Source organism: Hippocampus guttulatus, chromosome 7 (genome assembly GCF_054856545.1).
Source record: "Hippocampus guttulatus isolate MCC_2025c chromosome 7, RoL_Hgut_1.0, whole genome shotgun sequence".
Classification (NCBI taxonomy): Eukaryota; Metazoa; Chordata; class Actinopteri; order Syngnathiformes; family Syngnathidae; genus Hippocampus; species Hippocampus guttulatus.
The window spans coordinates 4,994,033-5,009,043 of NC_141267.1; the positions used below are offsets into that span (position 1 = coordinate 4,994,033).

General features: G+C 43.5%; 1 protein-coding gene across 1 annotated transcript in view; it reads right to left on the bottom strand.

Annotated features, from left to right (window-relative positions):
- col24a1 (collagen type XXIV alpha 1) overlaps nucleotides 1-15,011 on the bottom strand; it is a 130,052-nt gene that overhangs the window by 31,720 nt on the left and 83,321 nt on the right. The window contains exons 29-37 of the mRNA XM_086115661.1: nucleotides 8,495-8,548; nucleotides 8,304-8,348; nucleotides 6,769-6,813; nucleotides 4,754-4,807; nucleotides 4,140-4,193; nucleotides 4,003-4,056; nucleotides 3,730-3,783; nucleotides 1,268-1,321; nucleotides 442-549 (exon numbers count right to left, since the gene is read on the bottom strand). Of these exons, the coding sequence (XP_085971787.1) occupies nucleotides 442-549; nucleotides 1,268-1,321; nucleotides 3,730-3,783; nucleotides 4,003-4,056; nucleotides 4,140-4,193; nucleotides 4,754-4,807; nucleotides 6,769-6,813; nucleotides 8,304-8,348; nucleotides 8,495-8,548 (522 nt within the window). The remainder of the gene's footprint in view (nucleotides 1-441; nucleotides 550-1,267; nucleotides 1,322-3,729; nucleotides 3,784-4,002; nucleotides 4,057-4,139; nucleotides 4,194-4,753; nucleotides 4,808-6,768; nucleotides 6,814-8,303; nucleotides 8,349-8,494; nucleotides 8,549-15,011) is intronic.

The following is a 15,011-nucleotide window of genomic DNA, read 5'->3' on the forward strand; positions in this document are numbered from 1 at the left end:
TACATTTTTATGTACAGTTTTTGTCATGTACAAATTGTACAAATGGTCAGAATGTTATGGCTGATTAGTGCATCAGACAGAAAGCTACAATTTTTCCTGACACAAGTGAACTTCTCTGGATCTACAAAACTTCCTTCGGTGTGTATGTAATGTGTTATATCTTAGATGGCATCCATCAGAAGCGCCTCAATTTCTTGTGTAAATGTAGTCAAGAGCGACCTCTGCTGGTGTACAGAGGCATTATTTTGGCTAGGACCAGCAACTCCTCAAAACAAATTTCGCTAAAATAAAAGGTTATTATGAGTATATGAATTTTTTTTTTTAAAAAACATCACACATTCAATGAATGTACAACATTTTTTATTACACCAGCATTTATTTCCATCAGTGTGCAGTCTTTGCTGTATCTACCAATTATGGTTAAAAATTAACTATACGTACACGAAAGCCCTGTTTCCCCGGTTGTCCAGGTGGCCCTGCAGGTCCCGGGACTCCTTCTATCCCTTTGTCACCTGGCTCTCCTCCTGGCCCACACTCGCCAGGCTCACCCTGAATTGGAGCCCAGACCAAAGTCAAATCAGCTTCAGATATTAAAGCTTGGATACTTCCAAATATTTTAAATTGAGAATAAAAAGTGTTCTGGCAATATTTTGTGAGGGCATCGTATCACTTTCAAAGCAGGTTCTGACATTGACTGGACGATTTATTCAATCTAGTGTGGTCAAATTCAGTATATTATGGCATTAACACTGAACTATCTTTCATGATTTAAAAAAGAAAAATGAAAGAGGACTGTAATAACACATCTAGTTAAAAAAATAAAAATAGATAGATTACCGAGCTGTAATATATAACATGACATGATTTTCATCCATCCATCCATTTTCCGAACCGCTTGATCCTCACTAGGGTCGCGGGGGGTGCTGGAGCCTATCCCAGCCGTCTTCGGGCAGTAGGCGGGGGACACCCTGAATCAGTTGCCAGCCAATCGCAGGGCACACAGAGACGAACAACCATTCACGCCCACACTCACACCTAGGGACAATTTAGAGCGTCCAATCAGCCTGCCATTCATGTTTTTGGAACGTGGGAGGAAACCGGAGCACCCGGAGAAAACCCACGCAGGCCCGGGGAGAACATGCAAACTCCACACAGGGAGGCCGGAGCTGGAATCGAACCCGGTACCTCTGCTCTGTGAAGCCGACGTGCTAACCACTGGACTACCGGGCCGCCCATTGACATGATTTTATTTATTTATTTATTTTACCTTGGGTCCATCATTCCCTTGAGGACCAGCTTCACCGGGCGGACCAGGGGCACCCTACAAAGACATTATTTATCAAATATTATTTAAGTTTCACATGTTGGACATTTGAGATCGAGTTTTATACCACTGCAAAGTACAACTTGAAATGCACGGTTATAAAACAAAAACAACTTACCCACCAGACCTCCACCAATTTTTTAAATTATTGTTTTTACTTGACATACTGCACAAATGCAGAAAATGAAAAAGTGAGAGGAAGAGAAAAGGACAATCTGGTTGGTCGAAAAAGAAGAAAGGAAACGAGAAAGAAATTACAAAAGAAGGCAAAAGAAGAAATGTGAGAAACAATAGTCCAAATTGTTGTATATATGTTAGTTGCTCCATGTACAGCACTTTATATGCAGTGATGGCTGTTTGAAAGTGCTCTATAAATACAGTTGAGTTGAGTTGAGAAAATTGTAAAAATTGTACATGGCCTTTATAATAACACTGGTTACCGCAGGTTTTCATCAAAGGTGGCTTTATGTGTTCCCAAATGTATTTTGGATGCTGATTTAAAACATGTCTTTACTTTTTTTGTGACAAAGAAGTCAAAAGTGTTCTGAGCGACTGGCTGAGACATCAGTGCCAAGATTTTTACACTGAGGGAAGCTTGTGCACAGATGGGAAAAGTGTGTGACAGTGCTGGGAGACTACGTTGGAAAAAAAAGTAAGCTTCTCTCTGTATTAGAAGTCCTAAATACCAAAAAACAAAACAAAACAAAAAAACCCTTATTTATTGAATGACCCTCATATATAATAAAGTTATCTACTCTAAAGTATCGTTCGTTTGTATGAACAAAAATGAGCCTTCATCTGTGACCAGGGTGCATCAGGCAGCATTCAGATATTTTCCATTTACTGTATAAACAGCAAATTTTGCTCCAGAAGCTCCATCGGAGAGGTCTAAAATGCTGAGGTAAATGTCCCTCAAGCAGCAAAGAAAAAGTAACTAAGCCAGTCTGAGCCAAACGGTACTCAGGAATTAGCAGTAGTAACATGACTGTTGCTTTACTGCTGATGGCATCTGGTGCTGTTAAGAAATTCTGGTGAATTTCAACTTTGCACGAGCTGCAACACATTGTAATTCAGTGATAGGTGGGTCAAAGAAACTGTGAAAATACCCACCAGACCTGCAAGGCCATCCTAATTTTTGTGGCGAGTGCCAACAAGTTTATAATATGCATTGGCACCACCTACTCTTCAACATCATATATTGCTGACATAGAACCCTCCTATATCTCTAGATTTTGTCAATATCTTTTTTCTTTTATTTACAAATCTATTGTATTGATCGCTCCCCACCGTGGGTCGGCTATATTTCCAAATTAGTGACCAATCTAAAGTTCTGGAAATGGGATGCTCTCTTTGACGATCTAATGTTAGTGGCTCAACAATTTTTTTTTTGTTAGATTTCCTGAAAAGTAAAAAGAAAGACACACTATTTTTGGCCCATGTTGCAATATCATTTCGGGTATTGTGCATCTTTTCCCCCGTTGTTGACTCGGAAAGGCTACGGCTTCCTGTAACCTAAGGACAGTCAAACCTCGGTTTTCGAACGTCCCTGTTCTCGACCAAATCGGTTTTCGACCAAAAATTTCGAGTTTTTTTATGCCTCGGATTACGACCGAAAATCGGTTCTCGACCAAACTGAGCGCACTTGATTGCGCCACTTGACTCCTCTCGCCTTCCTTAGATGAGGAAGTGACGCTTCCTCATGTAGCGTTCCATTGTGAGCAGACGTGTTCAATAAAGATTTTTTTTTACAAAGAGCGTGGTTTTGGTTTTTGAACAAATCGTTTTTCGAACAGCCTTCTGGAACGGATTATGGTCAAAAATCGAGGTATGACTGTATATATACAGTATACAGTACAATATGGCTGAGAGGGTTGAATTGCTGAACTAATGTGTTCTGGACTCCTATGAGCGTCATATCCAAGAGGAATCACTGTCATTTTAGATATCAGAGTCTGAATTTGTACATATATTTTGAATAAACAAATAAAAACAAAAATCTGATTTCACAGCAAATGATAAAAATGCTTATTTATGTGGAAAATACAAGCAGCAAAAAACCGATGCCTGCAGACGGTTGATTAACCTTTTCAGGGACAGCGGTTCCTACAGTGAACGGCTTATCAAGTTAGCAGGGTCCAGGTTATCATGATTTGTGCATGAAAAGGTTAAGATGGTTAGGTGAGGCAAGGTAGCGCATTTCATGCACAAGGTGCTTCACATAATTAAAAGTACATTTCAAAGTATTTACAAATTAAAGATTTAAAGGCATTTCAAAGCAAAGTAGCAAAGTATTAGACACACAAAAACCACTGAATGAATATACTGTATATCCGTCTTCGATTCTACACAAAGAAAGGGAAGGTTATTAGTATCCCAAACACAGTCAAAAGTCTCAAGTTACTCACTCTAATTCCCTCTTGTCCCTGCTCTCCATCGGCTCCCGGAGGCCCAACATCGCCCTATGAAGACCCAACACAAACTTAATCACGTGCATGTTGGCCGACCTGCACTGAACAACGTGTTCGACTCAGTCAGGCTACGACTAAATGACTGTAGGTACAAACTAAGTGCAAGAGCAGATTCAAGGGTTTTCCACATTGCTGGAGGGTGCTCCAGAATGAATATCCAAATATTGTTTTATGCTGCAGAGGTGCCTGCAATAACATTGTTTTACAGACCTTTAACCCTGGCTCTCCGACAGCACCTGGTTCCCCCTCGACACCAGGCCCACCCTGAGGGAACCGAGAAGCAGAGGCATTCAAAATGAAGATCAACAAATATTAAAATCGATTGGAGAATATTCCCAGAAAATTACTTCAGGCCCTTGATCTCCATCAGGTCCTGCCTCTCCAAGAGGTCCTCTGGGTCCCTACAAGAAAATCGACATTGTACATTTAAAAAAATAAAAACGTTATAAAGTCATTGCTTGACTTCTTGCAGAAACATGGGAGTACATTGGTGGAATAGACATAATACACAAATCTAACAGGCAATGCTCAAACAAACATAAACAGTGCAAAAGAGGAACCCGGTAACATCGACAGAAGCAAGATGAGACCCATAACTAATAACTCCTCTTGCGCCATGGAAACCTCACACCTTAACAAATATTTTTTGATTGTTTGACATTCTTGATTTCCCCGAGGGCTCGGCTGACTTCCAGGAATATTAAAATGCTTTGGCGCAGCTCCGAAAGGGGAGGCCTAAGGTATGAAAGTCTGGATGTGTGAGAAATGCCCAGTGTAAAACAAAGGCAAGTCTAAAACAATGCCTTTTGTTTTCCACTCCAGCGGTTGCAAGGCTGCTAACAAACCACTTGAAACAACATGAGCAAGCAATGATTCTTGTGGTGCACATCAACACAAAGCGTTATTATAGTTTCCAGATGGCTTTCACAATTGGCGGCAATGGGAAAGAAGGCATACTTACAGCCTCACCGTGGGGTCCCCTCTCCCCTGTACTTCCTGGAATACCTGCCTTACCCTAGAGACACGCACAGCATCAGACATGAACTTGCGCAATCAGATTCGATGAAGCAACCTCGACTTCTTCTCCGCACGACATTCATCATTAGACAAAGACAAACAGGATGAGTGTGTCTGCTATTCCAGTTCTCTTTGATGCTCACACATGGGATGGTAACACACATACCACATGGGCCGTCTTGCAATGCAAGAAGGTCTTTGTTGAAGTCTAGACATTGTGTTGGCAGGCGGAGACCGGGCACTGCTTTGAAACAGTATTCAGTCTAATATTGACAGAGTAGTCTTACAAACGCAATGCATTCGTCCTAACAATATCAACTGAAAAATGTTGACAGTAGTTTCCATTCACTGAGTTGAGTGAGAGGATAAACGTGCTGTGATTAGCTGGCTTGAGTAAATGGTGATGATGGAAGAGACTTTTTAAATAACTGAGGTAGCGAAGCCACAGCATTCATCATCGCGTTAATGTGAATCTAGCTTCAACCAAGGGTTACATCGATGCAAAATTATATTCATGCAAAAATCAACAGAAAACTGAGCCTCAGAAAATGTTTTTTCCCCCAATCACTAGATGGCGCTAGCTATCCAGGGGCAATGAAACTGCTGGGTCATTATATATCATACATTATTTAAGATAAGATATCCTTGATTTGTGGGGAAATTTACAGTCTACAGCAGCAAGATTGTGGGTAGAAATAAGATTGTGGGTAGAAATAAGAAAGAAGAAAAACAAAGTGTTTGCATTCACAGATATAGATAAGGTGGCTGTTCTATTTACAATTGTTTTTCACATCATTTTATTTTTTATTCAGCTTTCAAAAAAAAAAGTTTTTCCATGTTCATAGTTGTAGGTGTGACAATTTTGTTATTTTGCAATTTTTGCTTCTTTCCCCTTTAAAATGTTCAAAATAAAAACAAGAGCAACAGTTTTTTATCTGCTGCACTGCGCATAATCTCATTCATTACAACATTGGTTAAAACTGAACAACCTGAGGAGAAACACAAAGAAACTATCAGATTCTTGTGTTCACATTGATATTGACTGTGGACTTATTTTGAAATGATACACTCTCCAAATAATTTTTTTTGCTTATTTTAGTTTGTAATGCCACTATGAGAAATGGGCAATTCATCCTATTTGGCCGGTTTGTCCTCTGTTTGCGACCTGGGCACCCTTCCGTCATCGTACAATGGGCCAGCACACAATTTGATTTTTTTGTGCAAGAGTGTGGATCACTTTACACACAAAAACTGTAAATTATGAACTGCCGCTAAGTACTTCACCCAGTTAGGGACAATTATAGGGATGGACAAAAACCGAATTCCGCCCTTGCTTCGTCCCCCCTTTAAAAAAAAAAAAACTTATTATCCTCCGTCCCCAAAATGGGCCTCTGCCTGGGACAGAGAGAAGGACCGTTCTGTCCCAGAGAGGGAATGCCCCTCTTGCTGGCGTTGTTGCTCTTCATCAGCGATAAACACATTTTCAAACACCTGCACGAAGCAACAGCCATACAAAGCACAGCTACATAAGTTGAAGCGTCTGTTTAAATTCACTGATATTGTGTTTTAAAGGTAGATTGATTTATAACACCTGATTACGTGAACACAATTAAGATTACCGGGAAATAATCTATCCCATATCCATCCAGTTGATGACAGTACGATAAGAATATGTCACAAAAATTGTGGGTTGTTGATATGCAATGTTCCTTTGAAACATGATTGATGAAAATACACAGCTAATGGACTGAATCATGATTGTATTCCAATTAGACTGCCTCTCTGGCTGTATAGACCATAAATCAATGCCTATTTTATTCATCTTTAATATGCAATCAACACACACACACACACACACACACACACACACACACACACACACACACACACACACACACACACACACACACATATTCAAGCACAACTCAGCAAATACTGAATAAAGTTCAAGTTTCTCACAGGCTTCCCAGGCGGGCCTCTCTCTCCTCGAACGCCAACTTTGCCCTACAAAGTAAGAAAGAAGCGTTTGGAGAGAGTTGACATCCATTCTCTGAACACGTTGCACTAATACACACAACTGACGTCATGATCCTTGACTAAATATATATAAATCAGTAATTTGTCTACAGTGTTCCAACGAAGAAGTCATCTTATGAGTTAGTAATCATTGTGTGTGGTGTACATATGAGCAACTTCTATTTATAGTTTGTTGTGGATTTCATTTTTTTTTTCTGACTTCCCAGACTGAGTTCCACCCACTCATAAAAGTGGCTCTCCTGATGATACCAAACAGACCTTGAATGACTACAGGCTGCTCGGAGGAGCTATAGTTCTTAGCTGCATTATACGGTATCCTGTTGTGAATAAGAGAGTCAAGCTAGCAGGAGCTGAAGCACAAGCCATTTAAGTCTTTCTTGGCTTTTACTCAATTCCATAATACTGAGCTTGAACCTAAGAGTTTGAAACGATATAATAACATGTAAATATGTACCTACAAAGGACACATGTTTGTAAGATAATACTTTTTTGAGTTTTCCTTATTTTTTTTGATGACACTCGTTATTCTTGGCTGCCTGGCAACCAGTTCAGGGTGTCCCCCGCCTAGTGCCCGAAGGCAGCTGGGATAGGCTGCAGCACGCCCGTGACCCTTGTGAGGATAAAATGGTTCAGAAGATGGATGAATTATTCTTGGCTTTAGATCACAAACGTCAAACTCAAGGCCTCAAGACAGATACAGCCCTCATCATCATTTTAAGTGACATTTTCCGCAATGTTTTCATGACTTTTGACTTAGGTGCATTGAAGGAGGAAAAGACGCAAAACTGGCTGGATAAAGGCTCTCGAGGACCCGACTTTATACTTTAGGTAGTGTTTTACGATCAAAATAAATTAATGTTTTATTTTTTTAATTAATTAAGATCTGCACCTTCCACTATTTTTCAGTTTACAGCAAATGCGTTTTGCATGTTGCCAATGACAGTTACACAGAGTCAGAAGATGCACAACTTAGATCCGTCCACTAGTCCATGCGAAGACCGTTCCTAGACTGAAAATAATACGTAAAGAGAGGCGATTGTTCTCTGAAAATTATTTTCATAATTCAAATTGTTCGTAAACATGAATATTCTAAGTCGAGGTTCCATTGTATTTTCCAGCAGTCTGGATGTCCTGAGGTGCCATGCTGCCTCTAACAGGTCAGTCTTGGAAGTACAGCAGACATTTGGTTGTGTCGGTATGTTGTGTTGTGTTGTATACAACACACTACAGGAGCCGTAAGCACCCAATTGCCATGTTTTTTTCTGTTTTTTTCATTGTAACATGTTGGGTCACTCACATTTTAAAGAATGATAAAGATGTTCAAAATCTTTCTTTGTATTATTACAAACATGTTTGCACTGTGGTTGAGAGAGGAAAGTAATTTCATCTGTGCTGTATGTTACACATAGAGCATATTTGACAATAAAAGCTGACTTGACCTGAAAGTTTTTACTTACAATAAATCCTGGTTCTCCTTTTACCCCAAGATCACCAATTTCTCCCTGAAAAGGAGAAGATGCCGAGATAAATAAAAATATTAGACACCATTGACAACAAATCATATTCAGTTTTCAACTTTTTCATCTTTAGTAATTTGGATAGGGACAGCCAAGGTTTCGGGACAGATTTTGCTAAAGTGTGTGTTTACCTTGGTGCCCTCAGGGCCTGGTTCGCCCAGCGGGCCATCAGGACCTCGAGGCCCCTAAGAGTGGCACAATGTCATGTATCAAAGAATGTACATTTTGCATCAAACTGTCACATTCAATTCTACTAACAAATTCCTAAAATAAAACATTAGAAGTCCTAATGACATTGCAACTGCTTGGAAGCCCCCACAAATATTAATAGAATTGTTTGATCATCTCACAAGAAAAGTAACGGATACAGATGTTTTGTTTTTTTTATCCTATTGACAAACCCCTAAAAGCAGATGTTTTGTTTTGTTTTTTCTTAATCCTATTTGCTTGTCTTTTAAATCTGTTTCTTTCCAGGATCTGCTTCCATTTAGACTTTAAGGCGGACCCTTATTCCTCTGATGTCACTGTAATGCCTTGAAGCTTCAGACAAATATGGTCATTTTTTGGTCACATTTTGGGAGAAATCATATCATGGTCATATCATATCATATATATATATAGAGAGAGAGAGAGAGAGAGAGAGAGAGAGAGAGAGAGAGAGAGAGAGAGAGAGAGAGAGAGGAGGGAGAGAGAGAGAGAGAGAGAGAGAGAGAGAGAGAGAGAGAGAGAGAGAGGGAGGGAGAGAGAGAGAGAGAGAGAGAGAGAGAGAGAGAGAGAGAGAGAGAGAGAGCGGCTGGATAGCTCAGTTGGTAAGGCATCGGTTTGGCATATGGGAGACGGTGGTTCGAATCCCGCTTGGGGCAAAAAATGAGCACATAACACCATCCGGTGTGGGTCCTTGGGCAAGATCCTTCACGCCTACCTTATACAATGATGAGAGACAATAAAATGAATGACATGCCGGCTCAGACGTCGCCCGGCCAAACAAGGTCTGCGTCAGGTGCTGGGGAACCAGAGCACCTTGATGAAAAATGGGCAACTGGAACAAAGCGGAGATGGGTGAGATGCGAGAACATGGCTCTGTTGGAATGCTACTACTCAAGCAACCCTAGTCAGAGGGGTTACATGCAGAGAATGTGGGCTAAATGGTTACTTCGAAACCCACAGTCACGGTTGACCACGAAACAACTAGTAGCTCAGTGTTCCAACATCCACAAACGGCAACTGCTGTCACAACTTGAGATTGATGAGGTACAGGTGAAGGACCCCAGGCTGCCAGAACAGAGGAGGAGGTCATACCAGAGATTGGGAGGCAAGCCCCAATGAATGCAGATGATGAGATTGGGAGGCCAGCCCCAATGAATGAAATGCTGAGCGAGGCAGCTACTGACCTGAAAGCTAAGATCATGGCGAGAATGAAAGCTGGGCAACGTAGAAACCGATTACAACGGCTATGTGAAGTACCACCTGAAAGTCTCATGGAAAGTGTGAATGCAGCACTGAGGGCGATCCCTACCGTAACGTTCACGGAAACCAATGAGCTGATATACGCTTCAGCATCAGTGATCCTAGAGATGCTTGGCTATAAGAGCAACCATGGAAGCCACGAGATACGTTACCCACCATGGAAAAGACGGTTGGAGGCTAAGATCAAGGCGGCTCGGAAAGATGTGAGTCAATTGACGGAGGCCCAGAGAGGTGTGATGAAAAGGCCGATACCCGAGAGGTAGATCCAGATGACCATACCTGAAGCACTCGAACTGCCAAACAAAGGCTCCAAGCCTTGTCCAGCCGCCTAAAGCGGTACACGAAAGAGAATGAGGCCAGGCGAATAAACAGGCTGTTCGCAACACAACCTGCGAAAGTGTACGCTCAGTGGCAGGGTCCTAACAACAGAGCTGACCCACCAAGACTGGAAACTGAAAGGTACTGGAAAGGCATATGGGAGAAGGAGGTTGCACATAACAGCAGTGCACAATGGCTGGTGACCCTGAGAGAGGAGCACAGCAGCCTCCCTGAACAGAACCCAGTTACCATAACAGTGGCAGACATACAGGAAAGAGTCTCAGATATGAAGAACTGGACAGCACCAGGCCCGGACATGGTCCACACCTACTGGCTAAAGAAACTCACAGCACTCCATGAGCGCCTAGCAGCACAAATGAACCAGCTGCTGAGGGATGGGACTCACCGAGGATGGCTAACCAAAGGGCGAACGATCCTGATCATGAAGGATCCCTCAAAGAGTGCAGTCCCATCCAACTATCGGCCAATAACCTGTTTGTGGAGAGACAGGTTCATGGAAGCTCATGTCAGGCATCATTGTGGCTAAGATAAGTGGACACATGGATCAATACATGAGCGAAGCACAGAAGGGCATTAGAGATACCAGAGGAGCCAAACATCAGCTCCTGGTTGACAGAACAGTCGCACAAGACTGCAGGTCCCGACGTACCAACCTGTGCACAGCCTGGATTGATTACAAGAAAGCCTATGACTCGATGCCACATACATGGATCACTGAATGCTTGGAGTTGTATAAGGTGAATAGGACCCTAAGAGCCTTCGTTGCGAACTCAATGAGGATGTGGAAAACCACACTTGAAGCCAATGGCAAGCCACTTACCCAAGTGTCCATCAAATGTGGCATATACCAAGGTGATGCACTCTCCCCACTGCTGTTCTGCATAGGACTGAACCCCCTAAGCCAAGTAATCACCAAGACAGGCTATGGATACCGCCTCAGAAATGGAGCTACAATCAGTCACCTCCTCTACATGGATGACATAAAGCTGTATGCTAAGAGCGAAAGGGACATAGACTCCCTGATCCACACAACCAGGATCTACAGCAGCGACATCGGGATGTCATTCGGGCTTGAGAAATGTAGTCGGATGGTGACTAAGAGAGGAAAGGTAGTCCGCACTGAAGGGGTCTCACTCCCTGAAGGAACAATAGCAGACATTGAGGACAGCTACAAGTACCTCGGTATACCACAAGCCAATGGCAACCTCGAACTGGCAACAAGGAAAGCGGCTACGGCCAAATACCTCCAGCGAGTGAGGCAAGTCCTAAGAAGCCAGCTCAATGGCAAGAATAAGACCCGGGCAATAAACAGTTATGCCCTGCCAGTGATCAGATACCCTGCAGGAATAATAAGGTGGCCAAAGGAAGAGATTCAGATCACGGGCGTTAAGACCCGAAAGCTCCTAACCATGCACGGAGGGTTCCATCCCAAATCCAGCACCCTGAGACTGTACGCAAGCCGAAAGGAAGGAGGCCGGGGACTAGTGAGTGTGAGAGCCACTGTCCAGGATGAAACATCCAAGCTCCATGAATACATCAAGGAGAAGGCTCCAACGGATGTCGTACTCAGAGAATGCCTCAAACAATGGGAAACAGAAAATGAGGCGCTGGAAGAGGGACCATCATGGGAGGACAAGCCCCTACACGGGATGTACCACCGGACCATAACTGAAGTGGCCGATCTCAAGAAGTCCTATCAGTGGCTAGAGAGGGCTGGCTTGAAGGACAGCACAGAGGCACTCATCCTGGCTGCTCAAGAGCAGTCCCTGAGCACCAGAGCCATTGAGGCCCAGATATACCACACCAGACAAGACCCAAGGTGTAGGTTGTGCAAAGAGGCACCTGAGACGATACAACACATAACTGCAGGGTGTAAGATGCTGGCAGGGAAAGCCTACATGGAACGCCATAACCAGGTGGCTGGCATAGTCTACCGAAACATCTGTGCGGAGTATGGACTGGAAACCCCAAGGTCTAAATGGGAAACACCTCCGAAGGTGGTGGAGAATGACAGAGCGAAGATCCTGTGGGACTTCCAGATCCAGACTGACAAGATGGTAATGGCGAACCAACCAGATATCGTGATCATAGATAAAGGGCAGAGGAAAGCCGTTGTAGTGGATGTAGCGGTCCCAAGTGATGGAAACATCAGAAAGAAGGAACACGAGAAACTCGAGAAATACCAAGGGCTCAGAGAGGAGCTGGAGAGAGCCTGGAAGGTAAAAGTGACAGTCGTGCCTGTGGTGGTCGGAGCACTTGGGGCAGTGACCCCCAAACTAGATCAGTGGTTGCAACAGATCCCGGGAACAACATCGGACATCTCAGTCCAGAAATGTGCAGTGCTGGGAACAGCAAGGATACTGCGCAGAACCCTCAAGCTTCCTGGCCTCTGGTAGAGGACCCGAGCTGAATGAGGGACGGACACCACCCGAGGGGGGGTTAGACGAGGAATTTTTATTTTTTTAATATATATATACACACACACACACACACACACACACACACACACACACACACACACACACACACACACACACACACACACACACACACACACACAATGGCTGGTGACCCTGAGAGAGGAGCACAGACACCTCCCTGAACAGAACCCAGTTACCATAACAGTGGCAGACATACAGGAAAGAGTCTCAGATATGAAGAACTGGACAGCACCAGGCCCGGACATGGTCCACACCTACTGGCTAAAGAAACTCACAGCACTCCATGAGCGCCTAGCAGCACAAATGAACCAGCTACTGAGGGATGGGACTCACCCAGGATGGCTAACCGAAGGGCGAACGATCCTGATAATGAAGGATCCCACAAAGGGTGCAGTCCCATCCAACTATCGGCCAATAACCTGTCTCTCCACAACATGGAAGCTCATGTCAGGCATCATTGCGGCTAAGATAAGTGGACACATGGATCAATACATGAGCGAAGCACAGAAGGGCATTGGTAGAGATACCAGAGGAGCCAAACATCAACTCCTGGTTGACAGAACAGTCGCACAAGACTGCAGGCCCTGACATACCAACCTGTGCACAGCCTGGATTGATTACAAGAAAGCCTATGACTGAATGCCACTTACATGGATCACTGAATGCTTGGAGTTGTATAAGGTGAACAGGACCCTAAGAGCCTTCGTTGCGAACTCGATGAGGATGTGGAAAACCACACTTGAAGCCAATGGCAAGCCACTTACCCAAGTGTCCATCAAATGTGGCATATACCACGGTGATGCACTCTCCCCACTGCTGTTCTGCATAGGACTGAACCCCCTCAGCCAAGTAATCACCAAGACAGGCTATGGATACCGCCTCAGAAATGGAGCTACGATCAGTCACCTCCTCTACATGGATGACATAAAGCTGTATGCTAAGAGCGAAAGGGACATAGATTCCCTGATCCACACAACCAGGATCTACAGCAGCGACATCGGGATGTCATTCGGGCTTGAGAAATGTAGTCGGATGGTGACTAAGAGAAGAAAGGTAGTCCGCACTGAAGGGGTCTCACTCCCTGGAGGAACAATAGCAGACATTGAGGACAGCTACAAGTACCTCAGTATACCACAAGCCAATGGCAACCTCGAACTGGCAACAAGGAAAGCGGCTACGGCCAAATACCTCCAGCGAGTGAGGCAAGTCCTAAGAAGCCAGCTCAATGGCAAGAATAAGACCCGGGAAATAAACAGCTATGCCCTGCCAGTGATCAGATACCCTGCAGGAATAATAAGGTGGCCAAAGGAAGAGATTCAGACCACGGACGTTAAGACCCGAAAGCTCCTAACCATCCCAAATCCAGCACCCTGAGACTGTACGCAAGCCGAAAGGAAGGAGGCCGGGGACTAGTGAGTGTGAGAGCCACTGTCCAGGATGTAACATCCAAGCTCCATGAATACATCAAGGAGAAGGCTCCAACGGATGACGTCTAGTTTGGGGGTCACTGCCCCGAGTGCTCCGATTTATATTTTAAATAAAATATAAATTATTTAAATATTTTATATTTAAATAAAATATTCCAAAATCATGCGCGGCAGTGATTGTGAGCGTGGATGTTTTTTTTTTGTCTCTGTGTGCCCTGCGATTGGCTGGCAACCGGTTCAGGGTGTCCCCCGCCGATTGCCTAAAGGCAGCTGGGATAGGCGCTAGCACGCCCCGCGACCTTTGTAAGCATACGCGGATCAGAAAATGAATGGATGGATGGATGTCCTACAAAACCCAATTTCAATGAAGTTGCAATATTATGTAAAATGTAAAAAAAAATAAAAAAACTGAATACACATCATTTTCAACATACAGGTATATTCTATTGAATGCACTCCAAGGGCAAGCTGATGAATGTTATCTATATATTTTTTGTTTGCTTATTTGATATTATTTTACTCTCTCATCATGGGCAGTATTGTGGATGACTGGTACGCACATTAACTTCACAATGCAGAGATTGTGGTTTTGGATTGTGCCTGCTCAGGTTTTCTCCGTGAACTCCTATTTCTGCCCACATTCAAAAAGCATTCATGGCAGGTTGAATCAAAGACTGTAAATTGTCCCTAGATATGAATATCAGTGTGAATGGTTGTTTGTCGATGTATGCCCTGTGGATGTACACTGCGTGTCTCCTAAAGACAGCTGGGATAGGCTCCAGCAAGCCCGCAACTCTGGCAAAGATAAGAGAATGGATGGATGGATTATCTCGTTTTGAATTTGATACCTGAAACACATTCCAAAAAAGCTGGGACAGGGGTAAAACAAACAAGCAAACTTAGCTATGAGAGGGAACACTCAAAAAAACAGTGCTTGGAACATTCTACAGGTGAATTGGAAACTGGTGACTGTC